Here is a 21441-nt window from a genome sequence, read left to right as displayed (position 1 = left end):
TTTCCATTATTCATAATTGTGCCTACAAATATGACTACATCAAAGTAGAAACATGCATAAACAAACACTGTACAATTTATTTTTTTCTCACGTTTTTACTTTTCAAGTTTAAATCTCAAATAAAATCTCACTTTCATAGCCATATAGATATGGTGCAGAATTTCCTCCATAAAATGATGCTCGTTTAATTTTAGGTTGGAAATAAAAATGTCGTCAATAACATTACTAAACGGAAATGCTTCATCTATAACATTATTTGTCCGATCCAGACAAGCTGGACAATTTTATTTGGGTCAGCCCGCGGGATGACAGGAAGTTGCTGCCATGTTTAGCTGGCTGCTTTGTTGAGGATTCCTTCTTGGTTTCCTGCAGGTTTTGGCGTAAGAGTTGCAATGGAACCGAGCTGGAGTACGTTTTTATTTCAAGTAAGTAACTCAACACTTAGGCGTGTCTGGGAAAATGCATGTTTATCGTCGAACGGCGTAATTGATGGTAGCCAAGTAGTGTTGTTTATATTGCTTTTAGAAAGTGAAGTAGAGTTTGCCCAGCAAAACAAAGGTGTTAGCGTTAGCTTCCTAGCTAGCTTTCCCAGCAGCAAACTACTCTATCGAAAACGAGAGCTACATTTGCCCGATTCAACGATGACCTTAAAATCACCTCGTTTAAGTGCTTTTAATGACAATAGATTTGCGTAATTTCTCTGTTTTTAAACTGTGAATTTCCATGAAATCTCCACTGAGCTACTGTTGCGCGCGCGCTAACGCAATAGCCCGAGCCATTGCTTTTACATGTAGCCATGCTAAGCGTGTCGGCTAATGGTTTAGCCCAGCAGGCGTCATTTCTCCTCAGCACTGCAGCTATCTGCTTCACAGTTGATTTAACGGATTTCAGTCAGTGATTTGGCATCGTTTGATGGGTCTATGCCCATATAGGAAGCCTAGTTGAAAGTGGGCTTACCACATACCGCATTAGCTGATAACAACGTAAAGTCAAGGCTATGGTAGGTAGCACGCGGAGCTCTTGCGAAAAGCTCTAGCGCAACCACTGCCAACTTTCGGATGTTACCACAAACCGCAAGTGCATCGCCTTAATCGCGAGTAATCAACAATTTCAATTATGATGGCTATTACCTCAAACGTAACATGTTTTAAAAAAAAAAATAAGTACATATTTATGTTTTTTTGAAGGATCATCGAGCCTTAATTATCAATTAGAGACGAGTAACAAATTACAACTTGTTATAGTGTCCAGACACAAGCCAGTTAATTGGTGAGAGCTAATTACACTCTGGTCTCTGCCATGATTCTGTCTTTTGAAAAGAACAATAAAATAAGTTGTGTGACAAGTGCAAATCTAAACAGTGGTGGCTAATGTGTCCTCTTTCAAGGAAAGGAAGATTCAAAGTTTGCAATGTTACCTTTCACCTGATTGTTTTGGTTGAAACAATTACATTGTTAAATCTGCATTGCTTACTATTAGGTGCTATCATCTATCTATTACACACTTACTTTTGACACCTCACTGACGTAGTCGGCAACCCCACATTGTCAAACATGTTCCGATATCTCATTATTTTAATTTAGACTTGCCTTTATTTAATGGTTTGGAGCTCAACTGGAGTCAGAAATAATTTATGTAATATGTGGAAATTATTTATTTATTGACCTACCTCATGAATAGACTGCTGAGTCGAAATTAAACAATATTTACATGAATGAAGGCTGTCACACTAACATGTCAGCAGTGATTAGGAATCGTGGAGGCTTTGATTTCAGATGCTGTTCCTCTCTGGTCAATTATGACAAGAAAAAATGGTTTGAGAAACCCATTGTAAATTAAAGCTGCAACTCAAGTTTATTTTAATAATCAATTATTGCGTCAAGGCAAGGTACCTTTAATTATATAGAGAATTTCATACGTAAGATAACTTACTGTTGCACCTCTATTGTTAATAATATTCCTTAGGTTGATTGAATATAATACTGTATATTAGAGAATTAATTGTTTGTCTCCTGAAGCAAAATTGGGTGCACTACTTTATTGCAACCAGAGGTGCGTATTTACACCTGCCGTTACACGTCTGTCAGTACCCACGGAGTCAGTGACTATGTTTACATGCTGTCAATATTCGGGTTACGATCAAAATTCCAATTTCAGAGTCATTCGAAATAACCCGTTTACGTGACTTGAACGGACAGAGTTACCCCCCATTTTGAAATAACCCGCTTGAAACGGCGATGCGTGGACAACTTCATGATAATTGTCATCTCTCCTTGTTCTTCTGGAATTTTAGAACATTTTTGAGCACTCCAAAATTGTGGTGTCGTACTTCATTAATATTTTTTGTAATAATTTTTATAAATACTCCTATATTTAAATTGTGCAACTGAACATAGTCAAATGACCATCCCTTGTCCCAGCCTGTATGTGAAATGAATCACAAGAAATCTTTTCAAATTTTCCAACTAATATAGGGTTAAAGTGCATACAATTTTCACGGTATTTATAATTATTACATAGAAAGTCTCATGACTTGTGTACCATTGTTTTTTCCGCTTTTATTGTTAGAACGTTTTTTTCTTATTGGCTGAAAAAGACAAACGCCAAGAACTAGTGTGGAGAGACATTTAAGAACAATGCTGATGAGGCAGTAAGGCAGAGACAATGGAGAAAGCATGATTGAGTGTGTGTCGGTGCGTGCAAGTTTGTGTTCCATATCGTCACTATGCAATGATAAGAATGTATCGCCAACTGCTTTCTTTTTTTCTTTTTCAATATTTGGCCTTAAAACTTTTTTTTGATGCAAATAAATCATTGGACAGCCAGTGATGATGTTACTTCTTTAAATTCCATTTACTCCTTTTTTCTGTCATTTATCTTGAAAGAGGGTTTTCACCCTTCACGTCAAATTTGCATCAAAACCTAACCATCAGAGCAGCTTGGTGGGACAGCAGGCTTTGGGTCTCTCAGTCCTGAATAAATACGCTCAGAAAATGCTAATTGCAGTAATGATTCTAGTCAAAGTACTGCAGTGTGGCAACTCTAAAAGCGATTTGACAATGTGTGACAGCCCCCAAGTTGCTCCGCCACGCTAAAAGACATAGCGTGGCTCCTTGTCCGAAGAAGGGATACGGGTGGCAGCTGAACGTTCCCCACCCCACGAAGGCTGCAGGCGCATAAGGGCTCAGATTTGTGTTGTACATAAAAGAACACAGTGGGGTAAAGCAGAGCACATTGGGTCCTGCCCCCTCTCAAACTACATCTCCCCTGCTTGGCTGACCGTGTTGCGATGCTTGGCTGAACCTGAAAAGCCAAGGGTCAGGTCTTTAACCCTGCTCTATGGTAATTGCAGAAAAAAATGAGTCTTTCTCAATCACCGCGTTTCTGAGCTGACCAGTTGTAAACCAGCGATTTACAATGTGAATTTCTTTTTTTCCTCTTGCCAAAATATTCATACAAGATCCCGCCGTCTGTTCTGTCTATCCCACTGGGAATCTGCCATGACCAATTGAACAATGCCTGCCAGCAGCTGCAGACTTAAGATGTCCTCTGTACATAAAGATTGTTTCAAAAGCTCCTGTTGTGCTGACCGACCCTGCAAGTGCCTTGTTTGTCTGTTTGTTTTTCACCCGGTCTTTAGTTTGAGGAAGTTAATTTATTTGATTTGTTTTAGTATTTTTATTTATTTATTTTTTTATTTAAAAAGTGTTTCCGTTTCTCTGCATCCTCACGACCTGACCAAAAATCAATCTCAAAACCACATCCAAGAATTGATGTCTTTATTTACGTAAATGTACCAGGTTTTTTAATTTGGAACATTTAGAATTGATTCGTGAGGCGGAAAGAGATAAAATGGTCTCAAAAACTTTATTTTTTTTTGTGACGTATCACTATTATCACTTTGTAGTGTAAAACTTTCCCACTTTTGAGCGTACAGGGTTGCGATATTATGCTCCAGATTCCACTTGGCAGCAGTAGTCTGTTTTCTTCCTACCCCAGTCTCCTCTTGAATGAAACATTTCTAACTAATGTGCTCAATGTGGTGTGGTTTTCATGTTTTGCTGCTGTCGAGCTGAGAGCCCAGCTGAGCAGCGATTGCACGGATCACTTATTTGGCTCGGTGATCACATTCTGCTAATTTTGTCAGTTGAATGCAAATGTCTTTGTTTTTCTATTCTGCTTGACTCAGAAATCATTCTCTTGCTCTGTTTTTCCGCATTGTAGCAGGCCAATGAGGCACTCCACCACCAGCACCAATTAGCCGGGAACAGCCTCTTGCCTTTGCTCACTTCTGGAACAGAGCCGCCTGATCAGAAACCAGTACTGCCCATAGTGTTGGACCAGAAACCACCAGTCAGTGCTGCAGAACTTCTGAAAGACAATGTGGCCAGCGGGACTGGGGGAGGAGGAGGCGGAGGAGCTCCACTTGCTGTGGTCAAAAAAGAGCCCAAATCAAAGACGCCATTCATTTGTGGCTATTGCAACAAGGCTTTCCGGGACAGCTACCACCTGCGGCGGCATGAGTCGTGCCACACCGGCATTAAGATGGTTTCGCGGCCGAAGAGGACACAAACAGCGCCCACTATGGTGCCAATCATATCCACTGTACCTCGCGATAACAGTGGAAACCCTTCATACATTACGACTGTAGCTGGTATTTTGACAACAGCCACCACATCAACAGCAACGGGCACGAGTATCATGACCCCGATGCAACACCAACAGCAGCAGAACATCCCGAAGAAACCCCCAAAACCTGTGAAAAAGAATCACGGCTGTGAAATGTGTGGAAAGGCTTTCAGGGATGTCTACCACCTGAACCGGCATAAGTTGTCGCACTCTGATGAGAAGCCGTTTGAGTGTCCCATCTGCCATCAGAGGTTCAAGAGGAAGGATCGAATGACATATCACGCACGCTCCCATGATGGTGGCGTTCACAAACCTTATATTTGTTCTGTATGTGGGAAAGGATTCTCCAGGTATGTAGATGCAATTTTATTTGTGTCAATAAAACACCCAAACACATTTGTGCATATGAAATAAAAATATATAAAATGCCAGTAAAGACTCACGTACATTGAATTGGTCACCGTTTTAATATAATGCACAGACAAATACTATTTGGGTCCACGCAAAAAGAAATGGAAACAATCTGAATATTTAGAATCGTGACTCAAACCATCAGTTATCAGTAGGGCAACGACGGTACGAAATCACAGGTGTGCATTCCTAAAATTTTCAAAATGTATGAAAAAAGTGAATTTATAAACAGGCGCAAAGTGAATTTTCAATTGCAAATCCACATGAAATGTACTTAAAAGGGTTGAAAGTGTTGGATTTAATAGTGATAGGACTATGTGAAGAAGTAATTGCGCAGATCCCCTTTAATTGTGTTCGGTGTCTCCATCATTCTCTGCAGGCCTGATCACCTAAGCTGCCACGTCAAGCATGTCCACTCCTCAGAGAGGCCTTTCAAGTGCCAAGTAACGGTAATGATGTCAAACTAAATCAGATTGAATGAGACCTGTGTGTTTAGATGTGTTTGTATATATAGCTGTGTTTCCTTAATTAATGGGATGAGAAAGTATCCAAAATATAGTGAATGGAAATTTCTGCATGTATAATGACCACCTGGACAATTTAATTGGCGCTGTATAAGGAATTGAAAATTTACATTTAGAGTATTAATCTTCAGTCACCTTGATTCAATTTGGCTACAATTGAGAAGTCTTGGCTTTCACGATTTTACCAATTTTTAGTACATCTAGATTAGGGATGACCGATAACGGTTTTGTTCCCACCGATAACTTCCTGGTTCTCTAAATCGATACCCTAACTATTATTTTTATTTGTATTATTTTTAACTAAATAAATAGATTTTTGCTCAAGTCTGAGAATTTCTGACTTTTTCGGCCTAAAATTACTTTGTCAAGATAAGTGCAAATCCATTGAGAAATTTTCGGGGGGGGGGAGATGGCTCTTGGTGTTGAGTGAGTGAGAGGGCGGGAGGGAGTGGGAGAGAGTGAGAGTGAGAGAGCCTTTTCCAGTGTGCCCCCAAACAGACATTGCTTCTTAATGTATAGTGTTGATTTATTGATTAAGTTAAATACCTTCTGCTGCTACCGATGGATGTGCACTAACTGCATTTACTGGCTCTGAATTGAAAGTGCATATTGTCATTCATTGTTTTACCTCTGTTAATATGCCTTAGGTCTGTTCGGTGTATTTTACAAGCACATTAGCATCCAAGTTGGAAGGATGTCGGGATGTTCAAAGTGCTTGAAAAGTCGCTGGAACTTGTCAATTGGTTCTGTAATACCTCTTCTTTTCTTTAATTCTCCTGCGGTGGGAGGGGAGTCCCGTCCCGGTACGTCGAGCCGACCAGTTGAACCAAGTTATTCCAAAATTGGCGGTCTTGTGCCAATTTCTGTGCGTCCTTCATAGCAATACCATGTTATTGGAGGTCACGTTGTAATTCTGTGTTGACCAAACCCACACAATTAAAAGGAAAAGGCTCGGCCCTGTTGTCATCACTCTCCGGCATCCGAGCACTTCGCCAGCCGCCATAGAAGGGACACATCTAAAGTGGTGTCGCGACTGTCAGGCCAGTGAAGGTAGTTGCAGCTCTCAATTTAGTAAATGGAACACACAAGCGGTGTGGGCGCTCGCAAAAATGTTTACGCCAAGTATTAATATTTATAATATTGTTTTAGACTCAAGGAGACTTTGGCTTGTTTTGCGCATACAAAGTATATATTTTTTTCAATTGCTCGATTGTGAAATTTAATCGCAGCCGAGAGCTCTGGCTCAAACAAACCGCCCTGGGAAACCAAAGCCGTGTCAACAAACTATTATTTGTGAAGTCGCGTACTACGTTGGCGTATTGTGGTACGTCCTCTATCATGCGGCAGACAGATGCTTCGAGTCTTCAACTGACAGTATCCAGACCAACTTAGTGTATTTGAGGCGGCTTTCAATATCAGCCTAATCCACTGATATCAGACCAATACGAGCAATGTCTTTCTTTTTTTCTCCCTCAATATTGGGACGATCATTCTCATCCCTAATCTTGATTTATCTTGTATCTGTTAATTTTTTTCACCCCTTCTCTTTACAAATAATGTACAGTGCTCGTCTTTAATGAGTACACCCAGCAGGTTTGTAAGAACACCTTTATTTTTCTTTCAGAATCCGTTGAGTTAATCATTGTTAATTAATGAGTTGTTAATTTGTGAACACAAAAAAGTAGTTTTCTTAAATTTATTCAAGACCATGTTGACCCAGAGAAAAAGACCGAACTGACGTGTTACTATCATCAAAGGAAATCATACAAAATAGTCGTTTTTTTGGTGGGATGTATTCATTTTTTGCATCAGTTAATTTAATTAAACTGAAGATTTTCTAATCTATACATTCTATTTTCAACCTTACGTTCATGTTGTGTTAAACATTCTGCAATTTTGTCAGTATTTTGGAAATTGTTCTTTTTTTCAATGAGATATTGAATAAAAGCTTAACATTTTTCAAAGGTTGTGTACTTACATGCTCAACACTTTGTTTTCTTATGTTTTAAAATACTAAATATTAAACAACTTATTCAAGGTTTCCTTTGAAAATAAGTTTGTGTTAATGTTGTTGCATGTACAGACCTTCCACAACTTTCTGATTAAGTAATAATGGGGGGGGGTCTCTTTTGGGTGTTTTTTCTTTTTTTTAGGCCTGTACATCTGCTTTCGCTACCAAAGACCGTCTACGCTCTCACATGATCAGACATGAAGGCAAAGTCACCTGTAACATCTGCGGCAAAATGCTAAGTGCTGCCTATATTACAAGTCACCTCAAGACTCATGGTCAGGCCAGCTTCAGCAACCAATGTAACAATAAAGGTAGGCAGTCACAATATCATTCCGACTTGTCTCACTATCTCAAATACAATCCAGTCTTCACATCCCATGCATTTTTCTTTGGAGATATGGATTGGTGATATAAAGTTACCATAATATAATGCAATAAAATAAGTGTGGCATGCATATGTTGCAATATTATTGTAATATTACTACATATGTTTTTTTTTTCCTCTCCCCCGCTAAAAAAACATTCTGCGTTTGCTGTGGCATACTACAAGTATGCATTTGGTTAGATTTGTCTCTGAAAATTATGCAAAAAAGAGGGTTGCAATTTGAATCCACTTGCAGTACTCAACTGTAACACCTTGGGGCGGCAGTGTAGCTGTAGAACAAAAAAAAAGACCAATAACAATGCAGCTCCTTCGCATACAAATTCACCAGGGTGAGCCAGTATGATTGCTGTTCCAAATTAGGTTGAAGATGCAGCCTGACACTTGTGGTATAGTATTTGTCAATAATGTTAGTGTGAATCATTAGCAAAATAACAAATCTGTTTCCCTTACTGTTTAACTGGAGAAATAAAATCAACTTATTAAAATTGGTAAATAATATTTAAAAAAATATCTGTGTATAAAATAAAAGCAACTTTCTGTTAATAATACAAGTTCAGACAAAATACAAAACAAACAGCTGAAACAAAGGATCAATGAACGCAACACAAGAGAAGGTTACACAGTAGTCAACCTAGTCATTTGTAATTACGTGCTTACATTCGAATGTTCTAAAAAGAGTAGAAAGAAGTAGACCTTTGTCTGTTCCTACCTGTTTAATTTCCATTATTGTTATAAATATTCTGTCAATTTCATACGCTATTTTTATAACATGATATAATTAGGGGTGTACCTAAAAACTTTGCCGGCGTGCTGAAATGAGCACCAGAGGTTGTTTGGGGCAAATTCTTTTTCCAGACACCAACCTCATGGATGAACTTCATGACTTAAGTCATATTTGTTCAAGGGTTTATAATTGATATATGTAGATATGTTATTTCAGTATAACTGATAACTGTTTTTAGTTCTTAATTACAACAGCAAACATTAGGGCTACACAATGACAGCTTATTAAAACTATACAATGGGCCTGGGCGGTATGGCTGAAAAGTATATCACGATATAATTATTTCATATTGGTCAATACCGCTGTATATTGAATTTTTTTTATTTATTCATTTTTTACTTTTGAACACGGGAAAATAAGGTTGAAATAAGGTTGAAATTAGGTAATTTTATTTTTTACAATGTTTTCAATGTCATGTGTAAATATGTAAATTATTTTGTTAATGGTGTTTCCAAAGTTACATCCATGCCATCAACGTAAAAATAAAAAATAAAAATTAAACCTGGCAAAATTAGATGTATATCTTTTTCACAGGGCAACGATATAAAATGTAACGCCCTCCAAAGGTGTGTTGCTGCTGCTTGTTGGTGTCGTGGTGTTAGGGACCGAGTGACCAGCAGACTGGTGCGTCACACCAGTCGATCAACCCAGGTTGCTTGCTGGCTGGCTGGAGTAGGGAAACTGGAGGGGCCTTTTCGGGCCATAGATAAAAACATTACTTGCTATCAGCAGCTCCTGTCCGGACTCCCTGTCTAATTCCGTTCAGCGCTAGTCATCTGAGTAAAGTAAGAACAAAAAATGTACACTAATTGTATTGTGTAATTTGGGTTCATGTAGGTATTATTAAATATTGTACCTATAAGGAATTCTCAGTGTATTTTTTAAAAGAAAGTAGCTATATAATTTGGACTTGGTCGTTTTATAAGTACCGTATTTTCGCAGTCATAGGACGCGCTGCCTCAAAGGGCGCAACACCTGTTGAGGGTGCTATTTCTGTCTTTGAAGCACACATTGGGCGCGCCGCCTTGTAAAGCGCTAGCTCAGCTGCTTTTAGCATAGCAATAGCTCGGCTGCTCGCGCTGACTCAGCCCATGGCAATTCACTTTGCCTCAATACCATAAGCAATCGCCACATTTCAAAGACAGTTGCCATGATACCATTGACAATCGCTATCATTAACAATGACTCTAACCAATAATAGGTATCATGGCAATAGTCTCCAAGACTACGTCAGGGGAGGAGGAATGACTAAGACTAAATAACTTACAATATATTTAGATAGAATATTGTAAATTATTATAATTAATTAGCATTGAGTACATTGAGTCTGCTTGTTTTTTTCATTAGAAAAAATTTAATTTCTTTAGGTATGTTATAATCACAATATCTATCGCAATTTTCAACACTGATTAAATATTGCATATTATTCCATTTATCGTGCAGCCCTTCTCAAATCTTCAGTGTGATATTTATGATGAATATGCATCATAGGTCAACATTTTAGCTTCTATTTTAGGTTGCTTACATCTGCATCTGCTTATGATAATAAAATTACGTAATTCCAACCTTTTTTCCTTGTTTTTACCAAAACAAATACATTTTCTCCCCTAAATAGTTGTATTTGAATGAGTTAACATAGAACAAAATTTGTTTAGTTCAAGTATGCTGCATTGCGCTCGCATTCCAGTAGTTATTTTGACTCTGTTATCTGTTAGCCAGAAAGTGAGTGTGAATGATTGGCTGGAGACCAGTCCCGGGTGCACCCCGCATCTTGTCTTGGAGAAGACTGGGATGAGGTCCAACACATCTGCGGCCCTAGTTGAGCATTAGCGGTATAGAAGATGATTGATCTAATCAAGAAACCTTTGCGTTCTTCATTTGTGATGCTTTTCTAGGCTTTTACCCTATTTTTTTTTTTAAATTGTTGTTGTTTTGGTTGTTATGCCCTTCAGTCTCTTCTTCAGCAGATATATTGTATGCTCTATTGGCCGTAGATCTGGAGACTTACTTGGTTAGTCTAAAATTACTCACTTCCCCTGACAAACGTATTTTGTTAGCGTGTTTCGGGTTGCTAGACAATTAAAGACCCCCCCAATCAGTTCAGTTGTATCTTTCCTTAAATTGAAGACAAAATGTTTTTGTAGATTTCTCAGTTCAATTGGCTGCTGCCACAAGAATGAGGATTAATGTGCCGTAGCAGAAGAAGCCATGCAAGCAAGCCCAAGCCATGACATAGCTTCACTGGGTTTCACGGATTAGCTGTTTTGTTTAGAATCCTGAACAGATATTTTAACCCCCTTCAAAGTTGCCTCTTCAGCCCATAAAATTTTCTAAGGCATGTCTCTACTTTTTGGAAAATTCTAGTCTTTCCTTTCTATTCTTCATGCTACTGAGTAGTTTGCATTTTGTGATGTGCCCTTTATAGTAGTAGGGCTGAATGATTTAGTTTTACATCAAAATTGTGATTTCAGACCATGTGATCACCAAAGCTGCGTTTATTTTTTCCAGTGCTCGACGTACACGACACGCCATGCTAACCAATTAACTCCAAGTTGTTTAAAATAAAATTTTAAAAAGTGCCGTCTTCTAACCACATCATAGTCACCGTTATCCCTGATTGCCTGCTTTCCCAGCTGCTGGCAAATAAGCGGGGACGCTAAGCTAACGTACTGTGCACCATGTCTATGTGAACTAGCTCTGAGTTGTTATATGCAGAGCCTCACTTCTGATTCATCATCCTGGCTACACTTCCACAAAGTATCGCTATCACTAAATTTGCTCCTGCACAGCAGAGCCTCACTTATGGTGAGCGAAAGCGGCGGCGAGCCAGTCTACATTCAAGTCCGGTCCTCGAGATCTCTTATCCAGCCTATTTTCGATATCTGGCTCCTCAAACACACCCGATTTCAAATAATAGCGCATCAACAAGCTCTGAGAAATCTGATATTTTATATTTATTGTAAAACAAATCATTTACTACCACAAATAACCCCCCCCCTAAAAAAGAAAATTGGTACAGTTGAGCTCCCGTATTGATTCCCAGGTATCAATAATTTAAACCAAATCTGTTAAAATCTCTAGTGATGTGAATGGAATGTAGCCAATCAAAGAAGTGCTCTGATTGACAAACAAGGACGCGGCAGTAAATAAAACAAAATGTCAGTCGGTTTTTTTTTTGGTATAAAAGTGGGTTACCCAGACGGCATGAAGTATTTTCCAAACATGTCTTTTCTTGCCGACATTGCCACTTTACAACTCTCGTGCCTCACGTCCACTTATGAACCATTTTGCAACTCCTCGTCTTCGCCTTTGTGAGATCCTGCGAGAGCTCCACCTCAGAGGACTTGAATCTTGACCGGGTTCTGTCTCAACTCAACATTTTTTATAGAGCACTTCAAAAACAACCATAGCTACATACAAAGTGTTGGACATAATGTGAAAATCCGAAATAAAAATAAAGATAGTTAACAGAATACCAGTAAATACAATAAAACACTAATACAATGCTGAGTCGAAAGTCAAAGAATAAAAATGTGTTATTGGGTGTTGAGTTTATCGGAGCAGACCACACACAGTTCAACCAAAAGTGTTTCAAGCTTTGTGTGGGGTCTGTCACAAGGGGAAAAAAAATCTTTGAAGATTTAGATCTTTCCATGCACCAGGCCTTCGAAGTGTTCAACAAATCTAATAAAAAATGAACAGAAGGAACCTTTTCTATTCCAAGCTCAAGACACTTATGAATCAAACACTCTTCTTAAAAGCATTTGACAAGCCTTGATTAAAAAAAAAAAAAAATCAGCAGAGAATTAAGAATGCATATGAAGAAGGAAGGTCTAATTTGAATTCACACCTTTGAAGAACTAAAGTTTGCTCAGCATCACCACGCAAGTGGAAAAAATTTCCTCCAGGGTGACCGAGCTGTTGCCCTGCCGTGGTATTTTTGGGGTTCATTGACACCGGGTACAATTCTGCTCACGTTCAACTAAATTTTAATGTAGACGATACATTGCAGATACACCGTGGCCACAAGTCACCCACAAACAGTGGAAAATTGTTTTCATACCAAATTAAGGTGAGCAGCAGCCCAAGTCGGAATAACGCTTGTCGATATTGAATATTTATGAACGTTAATGAAGGAACGCACTGTTTAAAATCAGTCACTTCTGACCAACGAATATAGCATGAACAAAGAGCAGCCTGCTCATTTCCGACCCACATTATTTTTGCAAACCCAATGAAATGATATCAAAGATTATATATATATATTTATACATGTATTGTTTTATTTTTAAATGATTGGGAAAACAAAACAAGGAACTTTAACCATGCCACCCAAAGCCCCCAGATGATGGCAATGTCGCCCTGTATTTTTTTTTGTAACCCCTCATGTGTCTGTATTTTTGAATAGGCATAAATGACTGGCAGTGGAACCACTCAGGGCCACGAAAAGGTAATCCAGCCCTGTAGTTGGTAGCAGAAACTCTTAAACATTCAATTCTACTAAAGTCTACTCAACTCAAGTGGCCAGTTTTTAGTCATGTTACACCATTTCCCCATGAAGACTTGTTTTCTCTGAGGACTGGTGAAATTAAGGTTTCTAGTTTTGTAGTCTGTATGATTTAGTCAGTTTTAGGTTCAAGTTCATGAAGCAGGATCAGTAGATTATTTGAATTAACAACAAACTGGACCATCATGCAGGCTAGATGCACACGACCGAGCTGTTATCCTTTGAAGTGATTGGCGTATGCTTAAAAAATAGATCAATAAATATAATGGAAATTTTATATATCCAAGATGAAACTGGGACACAAATGCCCCACTAGCTAACAATCAATGCTGCTTGGGCCTGACTTGTGACAATGACTATGCTTTGACAATGTCCTTGTCCTAAACCAATCAGGCAGTCCGATTACCCTGCTCCATGCTCTGTTGTGTTCATCTAGCCTCCTGCACATAGATCTGAGGATGTTTTATACAATGTGTTAATGTTCAAAATTACAGCTTTTAAACAATCAGACAGTTAGCCGTTTAGTCTATTGATCCTGCTTTTTGAATTTACCCCTTAGGTGATTTGACGGTAGGAGAGATTTTAAATAACTCCTTCCAAGTCCTAATTGACAACTCTCACAAAGGTAGGTTTCTCCACCAATATCACCACTGTTGGCATAATGTTCAAATGATGTATTTATATTTTCAGTGATGCGGGTAATGACTGATGGAGCTGATTGGACTGTTGGCTTTACTGTGTTAAAGTTCTGAAAATTCATATCAAGGTGACTGGGCTTTTATCTTTTTCTTTTCTTCTCTTTTTTTTTAATCATAGATGCCAACAACGTGCACAACAATTCCGCCAGCACAACGCCAGTCACCAACTCGGCAGCCATCACTTCGGCCATGAACCGCGGTGGTAATGCCAGCCATCCCGTCACCATTGCTGCTCAGATGAACATCACCACCAGCACGGTCAACATTACAAACCCCGTCAACCTGCCGCACCCCGTCACCATCACGGGCCCGGTCAACCTAGCGTCTGTCAACATCCCCACAACAGCCCACATGAATATTGCCCACCCTGTTGCCATTACCACACCAATGTCCATGAATATCACCGGCCCACTTAACATTGCAATGAGGCCCATGGAGAGCATGCCTTTTCTATCCCAAGTTCTGCCATCCTCACCTCCTTGGTAGAGTTTAACTAGCCGCTGCGTAACTGTTGAGAATGTAACTGCCTAATAATAGATAAGCCTGTCAAATCTTAGTATAATAGCGTTCTCAATGGATGGGCAATCTGCGAAACGCTCGAGTTGGCATACCATCCTAAATAATGCAACGATACCCAACAACCCGTATGGATTCTGAATAACAAAAATCAGCACTAAAATTTGTTTGTTTGTAGCCACATGACGGAAATGCTTGGAAAAACTCTCGTTATAATAGTAAATTGTGAACTCAATAATCAACATACTGTATCTGACAAATGAATTCATCACATTGATGCATTATGATGCTAATCAATTATTACCTCTAAAGCTGTCACCATACGCTTTTAAGACAAAACAACTCCTCTCCATAACAAGGAAAATCAGTAAGGAGTTTAAGACTTTCCAGGTGGATTCCTGCCTTGGAAAATAAAGAGGCGTTCTGACCTCTATCTTTCAAAGGGACCAACAACAGTAGAAATCCACGCTTAGATTGGCTGACGTCTAATTGAAATGAGCACGCTCTGTATTTTATTTTTTAATCCAAGCATGCAAGCAAACGTATATGCCAAAGATTTCCCAAGCAACATGTTTCCCTTTTGAATTTTGTATTTGAAACATTTGGGAAGCCCAAAATACATCTCCGTCACATTTTAAGCTGTTACAGGTAGTTAATTAAAATTTTGCACCATGTATTTTAACGTATGCCACTGTCATTGCCTCCATCATAAAAACCTCGATTCGGATGAAGATGGGATGCTGTGTAAAACAAAAGTGCAATACATGGATTTGCAGTCCATTGTCCACCTAGAGCAGATTGAATACTTTACGGCGACAAAGATATGTAATGTTCAAATTTGTTTTTTGCATATATCCACTCACTTTGAATTTGATGCCTGCAAAACGACGCTCCCCCCCAGAAAAAGTTGTGATTGGACATGTTTATACAATACAATCCAACTTTATTTACATAGCGTATTTCACACCACTCCTTTGCTTTTACTCAACTAATGTTCACGAACTTGGGATTCTAAATGTTGATGCATTGTCGGTGGAATTTGTTCCCATTCTTGGTTGATGCGCAACTTCAATTTCCCAACAGTCCGGGTTCTCCGTTGTCATATGTTGAGCTTCATAATTTGAGACTTGTCTGGACTGCTGTCAGGCAAGTCTAGTACTCATACACTTACTATGAAGGCAAACTTATGTTTGACATTCAAAACGTATTTTGGAATTGTCTTGCAGAAATGCGCTGCCTCATACCTGAAAATTATATTACTTGGATGACCGCATACGCCGCTCCAAAATCTGTATGTTCCTTTCAGCAATAATCACATATTATGGCATTTGAACTTTGCGCCATAACAGTCCAAATGATCTTTTTCCTCTTTATCCCGAGGAACACAATTTGCTCGATTTTCCCATGACAATTTGAAATGTGGACTCATCAAACCACAGCACTCTTTTCCACTTTGCATTAGTCTTTCTCAGGTGAGCTTGGGCCCATAAAACCTGGCGGCTTTCCTGAGTTTTGTGTTTTGTGCGCAACTTTAGCACAGATTACAAACCTTTCTACACATTTATTAGTAAATGAGGTCAATTTTTCTTCAATTGTTGGAGTAGTTTATGAAGTGGTGAACCTTGTCCCATCCTTGCTTGTGTACAACTGAGTCTTATTGGGATGCTCCTTATATACCCAATCGTGACACTCGCCTTTTTCCACTTAACATTTTCACCTCTTGAATGGTGCAAAATATTTAATTTTCTTTCATTATTTTTATTTTGTTATTTTTTATTCGACCATTGCTAAACTTCACTAGTGTTTTGTTTACCCTGTCCCAGCTTTTCGAGAACATGTTGCAGGCATCAAATTCAAAATGAGAGAATGTTTGGGGAAAAAATTCAGAGCATTAAATATCTTGTCTTTGTATTCAACGGAATATAGGTTGAAAATGATTTCTAAATCACTGTATTCTGTTTTTATTTACGTTTTACACAATGACCCCGCGTCATTGGAATTGGGAGTTTGGAGATATTTTAAGTGGAATCCCAAACTATATCGTTACATTTAAGTCCATGACTGTATTTGCAAACTGATATTCACTAGTATGATCATCAAAATTGAAGGTTTAATCAGCAATTATTACATTGTCAGCAGTTACACTTCCGACCATAATTGTATTTTTTTTCTAAACTATTATTTTTTTATTTTAACCTAAGAAATAAGTGGTTGTTAACTGGCTCATTTTAGCTGCTTTCCTAGCAAACACGTGGAAAAGATTTGCTGGGCATTTGATGTCAATGAATGTGACACCTTACTACAACAAATCCTACGCCCAGGTGTATTGCCCGAGGGTGTGAAAAATGCTTCCTAAATAGATTCTTTTTAATGTTTTTAGTTTTAAAGTATTTTAGAGGACTAATCAGTATTTAATAGTGTCTGTATTTTAAAGGATTAAGTGGAAAACAGCTTTCATTTAGGAGGGCGGTGTTGAGCAATATTTCGGATCGCGTTGATGTTTCCGAGCCTGGCGAGAACAATTGTTTTAAATCAACTCCTCCCGTCTTGTTATTCTTACATGGCTGGAAACTGGTCACTTGTCATCACTGCTGGATACCCGTCACACTTTTGTGATGTCATCCATTTTGGATTATTTTTATGTATTTATATGAGGACATGACAGTTAACGGTACAGAAAGAAAATATTTTTTTTTTTTTGTTGTTCAACGGAAAGCAAGTCTCCCGAGGGTTTGCCCTTAAAAGACAGTATTATCAAAGGTCAAATGGAAAGATTCCATTTTTGTTTTATGTTTGTTTTACTGTAGAGGTCAATAGATTTGCTTAGTTGCACATGGACTGTGCAAGCCTAAAGTTGTTGGGTAGATTTGAATGTTTACTTTAGCAGGCATAGGATCCCAATTCTGCAAGTAAAACTCAGATGACTGAGATTAGTCTTTTATAATATATTAATGACTGGTCTTTTTGTGTGTTTGTGTGTAGATATAACACACTATTTTGTTGCCTTTTACCTGTGGAAGTGCCAGTCCGACTGCGCTACAATGTAAGAACAATCCTGGCAATGATATGGCTGTCAATTTGCGAGAGTGCCAAACAATGATCAATGGATAAAGCTTTCTCCACAGAGTGCATAAAAGCACCAGATTCTTCTGAAATGACTTTCAACTCGAGGTGGTTTTCACATGGCAGGGCAACAATCCTATTGGGCTAAACAGTGTGCATGCCACACATGGTTGAGGTGGTGGTAATTGCCTATTCTCAGATGAACATTGTCAAAAAGGCAAGTTGTCACTGTTAAAACAACTCTTGGCCAGCATACTCTATTTTTGAGCTCTCCAAAGACTTTTAATGATGAGGAAATGGGCGGGAAAATTATCACCAGCGTTATTTTTAAATTGGAAGTTAAGTCAAAACATTTTCTTTGCAATTATATGTCCTGTGTCTAAACACTGTCTTGTGAGTATATTTTGTTGGTGGCATAAGAATGAAGCCGATACCACACTCTGTTGTGGACTGCAATTGATGGCGTAATGAATGTCACATGACCAAATCGAAAACAGGCGGGGTGTGATGTGCGTAATGCCAACCCGAGGGCACTTTGCGGTCAGTTGCAGTCGATGGCAGAGGGCGGTAGGAGGTGAAAATTCACCCATGTAATCTTAATCACTAGTAGAGGCACATGGAACAGATTGCAAAGAGTATTTTTGACTTTGCTGCCACTGTAAGTGAATTACCTTTCTACATTCTGCGTTTGTTCTTTTCGGTTTTTTTAGATTTTTTTTGGGGGGGTGTTGCCTGCAAACTTCAATTGAGGCTGTGATGTAAAAGTAGAATTGATTTTTATTGTTCCTGTGAAGTGGCCAATTTATTTTTTACCTTGATTAATCATCTCTTAGTTCTTTTTAAATGGTATCGGGCACTACGTGGTCCAGATAGCAGAGCTTCAAGGTAACTTAATAAAATTTTACCCTATAATTTCAGGAATTATTTACCCATGTTGGAAAACCCACCGGTCAAATGAGTGTTAGGATCTGAACATCAAGGCAGAAGAGGATTTTTTTCCTTTTTTTTTTTTTTTTTAGCACATTAATAATAGCCTCCCACTTTTCTTCCAGACGTTGGTTTCTACATTTTCTTTGGGAATCTAATGTCATGTGATGTTACTGTGTTGACACGTTGATCCTTTTCTATTATCCCCCAACATAAGTTTGAGCCCTATTTGTTGACAACCCTGAATGCAGTGCAGTTTTTTTTTTAATTTTAATCCCAGGCTCAATAATTCTGTGGCTTTATGTGATGTTCAGTCCAAGCAAATTTGACAATGTGAAGCTTGTTTGAGGTTGAGGATTTACTTCAGTGTAGGCTCTCTGAAGCACTTGAAGCAAACTAGGACGTGCACACTACAACAAAGTGGTACTTAAAGGGGCATTTCAGTTTGGTGGAATGAGATAAGAGTCCTGTCTGTTGTTGCCCAGGTCACATTTTTTTGTGTTTTGGTTGCCCAGATGTTCTCATTTCATTGTCTGCATGTCAACACTGTCCTCCAAGGGAAATGCTCTCATGTGGAATGGCATTATGATCTTGGAAAGTTTTGAAATTCATTTTTATAGCTATTGTTTTTATTTACAATGTTGCATGTGGACTGAACTTGTCCATTATAGGTTTAAGTTTTTTTTTTTTTTTTTTAAAGAAGGATAGTGACTTTATAGGAAAACAAAACACTAAAAAAAAACTAGGGTAAAATCAAGCATGTGCTGTCATATGTCCTTTTCTAGTGGCTGTAAACGAATGTGCCTGAAATACTTTGCAAGACTTCTCCACATGCTGATGCTTCCTCGCTGTCTTGTTTGATGAAATATACTGTGAAGGAAGCTTTTTTTTCAGATGTTGGTGGATGTCTGACAACCAAACTATGGCATTAGCATTTTATTTGATGAAACATGATTTTGGTGTTTCTCCAGTGAAAGAAAAATCTTGAGTGAGTCATGACTGTGCAAGAAACTGACATTTTTTTTTAATCATTAACTTTGTGTGGAAAAAAAATATTTGGCCAAATCATGGGTTCTTTTTTGAGGGGAGGGGGGCGGGGAATTTTAATATGGCAAATGTTGTGAAGGCAAATGAATGTATATCTTTGTACAAACCGTTTAGATCAGAGGACTTAGTTATAGTTATGACAGACACATGCAAGGAAAAAAAACTTTTTATAAAACATTTTGTATTAGATCATTAACACGTTTTGTACATACGAAGGCTAGGCTTTCTGATTAGCAGAAAGGTAAAACATTCCTACATTTTTTAAAATGTATGTTCATTGAGAATAATTATGTAAACATACGCGCAATGTTTTATGTGCCTTTTATTTGGGTTTGTCTAAATAAAAGAAAACAGTAAAACATGATTGTCAACTGGCCATGTTGATACCTACGTTTGCTTTTTGGGTGGCTGAGGTGGTTTGAAGTCAAGAGCAAAGAAATGCCCACATTAACTGTGGACGTCAACAGTTTGTTTACCAGCTCGCTGGCTCACATTTGGCCTGTTTGCTAGGGAAGTGCCTCTGTGAAGATGGTAATTGACAAATTGTTTGAGAGTGCGTGCCAAAAGACGAGCAAAAGTTCTTTTTCCGTTTTTTAACTATTAAACTTGGAAATGTTGATGTGTGTTTGTGTATTTTCTGATTGCGGCGAACCACTGCATATTATTCTATAGGTCTTAATAGGTGACGTGAGCTGAAGTAAATTTATCATGTTCTTATTTGTCTTGACTATTTAGCCTAGAATTAGACTATCGTGAAGAATGTAATTTGTTAAAAAAATGTCACAAAACTTTAATCAATGGTTAAAACTTAATGTCTATACAGAAGTAGGTGGTGATTGGCCTTGTAACTATATTTACCGAATAATGACTAACTACTGTTTAAGTTAGTCTTCCATCATCTCACCCGAGCTCATAAGAAAGGAAGGTGGGGAGAGACAACTGCATGCAGTCTGGAATGACAGTCATCAGAGTGAAATTTGCCAACGTTAGCTGTCCACCAGGTGGCATCAGAGTTCTCGTGTTGAGAGACGTCAAGTGACCAACCTGCTGTATGCTAAGTTACAAAGTCCACCTATGAGCCCGGTGTGCATTGAGCACGATTGTGTTTTAAAAGTTTGAATATTGTTTCTTGAAAGAATTTTCTCTGGTTGGTCTCGCTTGCACAGGGATGGCAACAGAAAAAAAAAGTATTTTGTTTTAAGTATTGTCTTAAAAGTCAAACATTCCTGTGATGTCATTGTTTCTTGTGAGATGATACCTCAGCGAGCATCTGAGGTTTTATTTATTTGTCATTTAAACTCGAATCTGTAGTACGACTTCAATGAAGTTGTGTTCAAAATTGGGCATAAGTCTGCATTATACAAGTTGAGCTCATTGGACTTGATGCTGATTATTTGTGAAATCAACATCAAATCCTATGCGCTCAATTGACCACCACTTGATTCTGTCTTAATATTGTAGTTCAGGACGACGAAGCAAATGTACAGATAAAAAGTGAAGGTGTACTGTTCATGCGTCCTGGGTGTTTTCCTGACTATATTAAATATTCTAGTATTTAAAACAATCAGTAAGTTTATTTATATCCGTTGGTTGAGAGGGCGAACCATCACAAGTAATGTTTCGTAGTATATGTGAAATAAACATTTTGTTTATTACAGATGTGCCCCTGTCAAACTTTGGAATGCCTTTGTAAATAGAATCTTTCTCTAAAAACTCTCTGATGTTTCAGCACCACATTTGGATTTTACTCTAACTCTCTTCAAATATGTGTTTGTTTGAAGTGAATTCAGAGGTATGTTCAATTCCTGACCAGAAATGTGCGGACAGCTTTTTAAGCGTCTCAAGTTTGCTGTGTTCACACTCACATCAGCTCAGACTACCCTTTTTTTAATGCAACACGCTTCTCCAGCCACGAAAATACCAACGCTCTGTCTAACCT

At 38.4% G+C, this 21441-nt stretch overlaps 1 protein-coding gene across 3 annotated transcripts; it reads left to right on the top strand.

Moving 5' to 3' along the window:
• The first annotated feature begins 290 nt into the window (after positions 1 to 290).
• On the top strand, positions 291 to 19146 carry LOC148333987 (vascular endothelial zinc finger 1-like). 3 transcript variants are annotated; one of them, XM_088300984.1, is made up of 7 exons: positions 291 to 425; positions 4225 to 4979; positions 5420 to 5489; positions 7718 to 7886; positions 13153 to 13194; positions 13811 to 13876; positions 14068 to 19146. In XM_088300984.1, exons 1-7 carry the CDS (start codon positions 393 to 395, stop codon positions 14433 to 14435), a joined length of 1503 nt encoding a protein of 500 aa, XP_088157110.1. In that variant the 5' UTR covers positions 291 to 392; the 3' UTR covers positions 14436 to 19146. The 3 variants fall into 3 exon arrangements, with proteins under 3 accessions (XP_088157110.1, XP_088157111.1, XP_088157112.1); XM_088300985.1 differs by lacking the exon at positions 13811 to 13876; XM_088300986.1 differs by lacking the exons at positions 13153 to 13194; positions 13811 to 13876.
• The last annotated feature ends 2295 nt before the right edge of the window (positions 19147 to 21441 follow it).

The sequence above is a fragment of the Idiotropiscis lumnitzeri genome, chromosome 7, assembly GCF_059441095.1.
Source record: "Idiotropiscis lumnitzeri isolate Australia: NSW breed Sydney's pygmy pipehorse chromosome 7, RoL_Ilum_1.0, whole genome shotgun sequence".
NCBI lineage: Eukaryota > Metazoa > Chordata > Actinopteri > Syngnathiformes > Syngnathidae > Idiotropiscis > Idiotropiscis lumnitzeri.
This window is presented reverse-complemented; position numbering and strand designations above follow the sequence as displayed.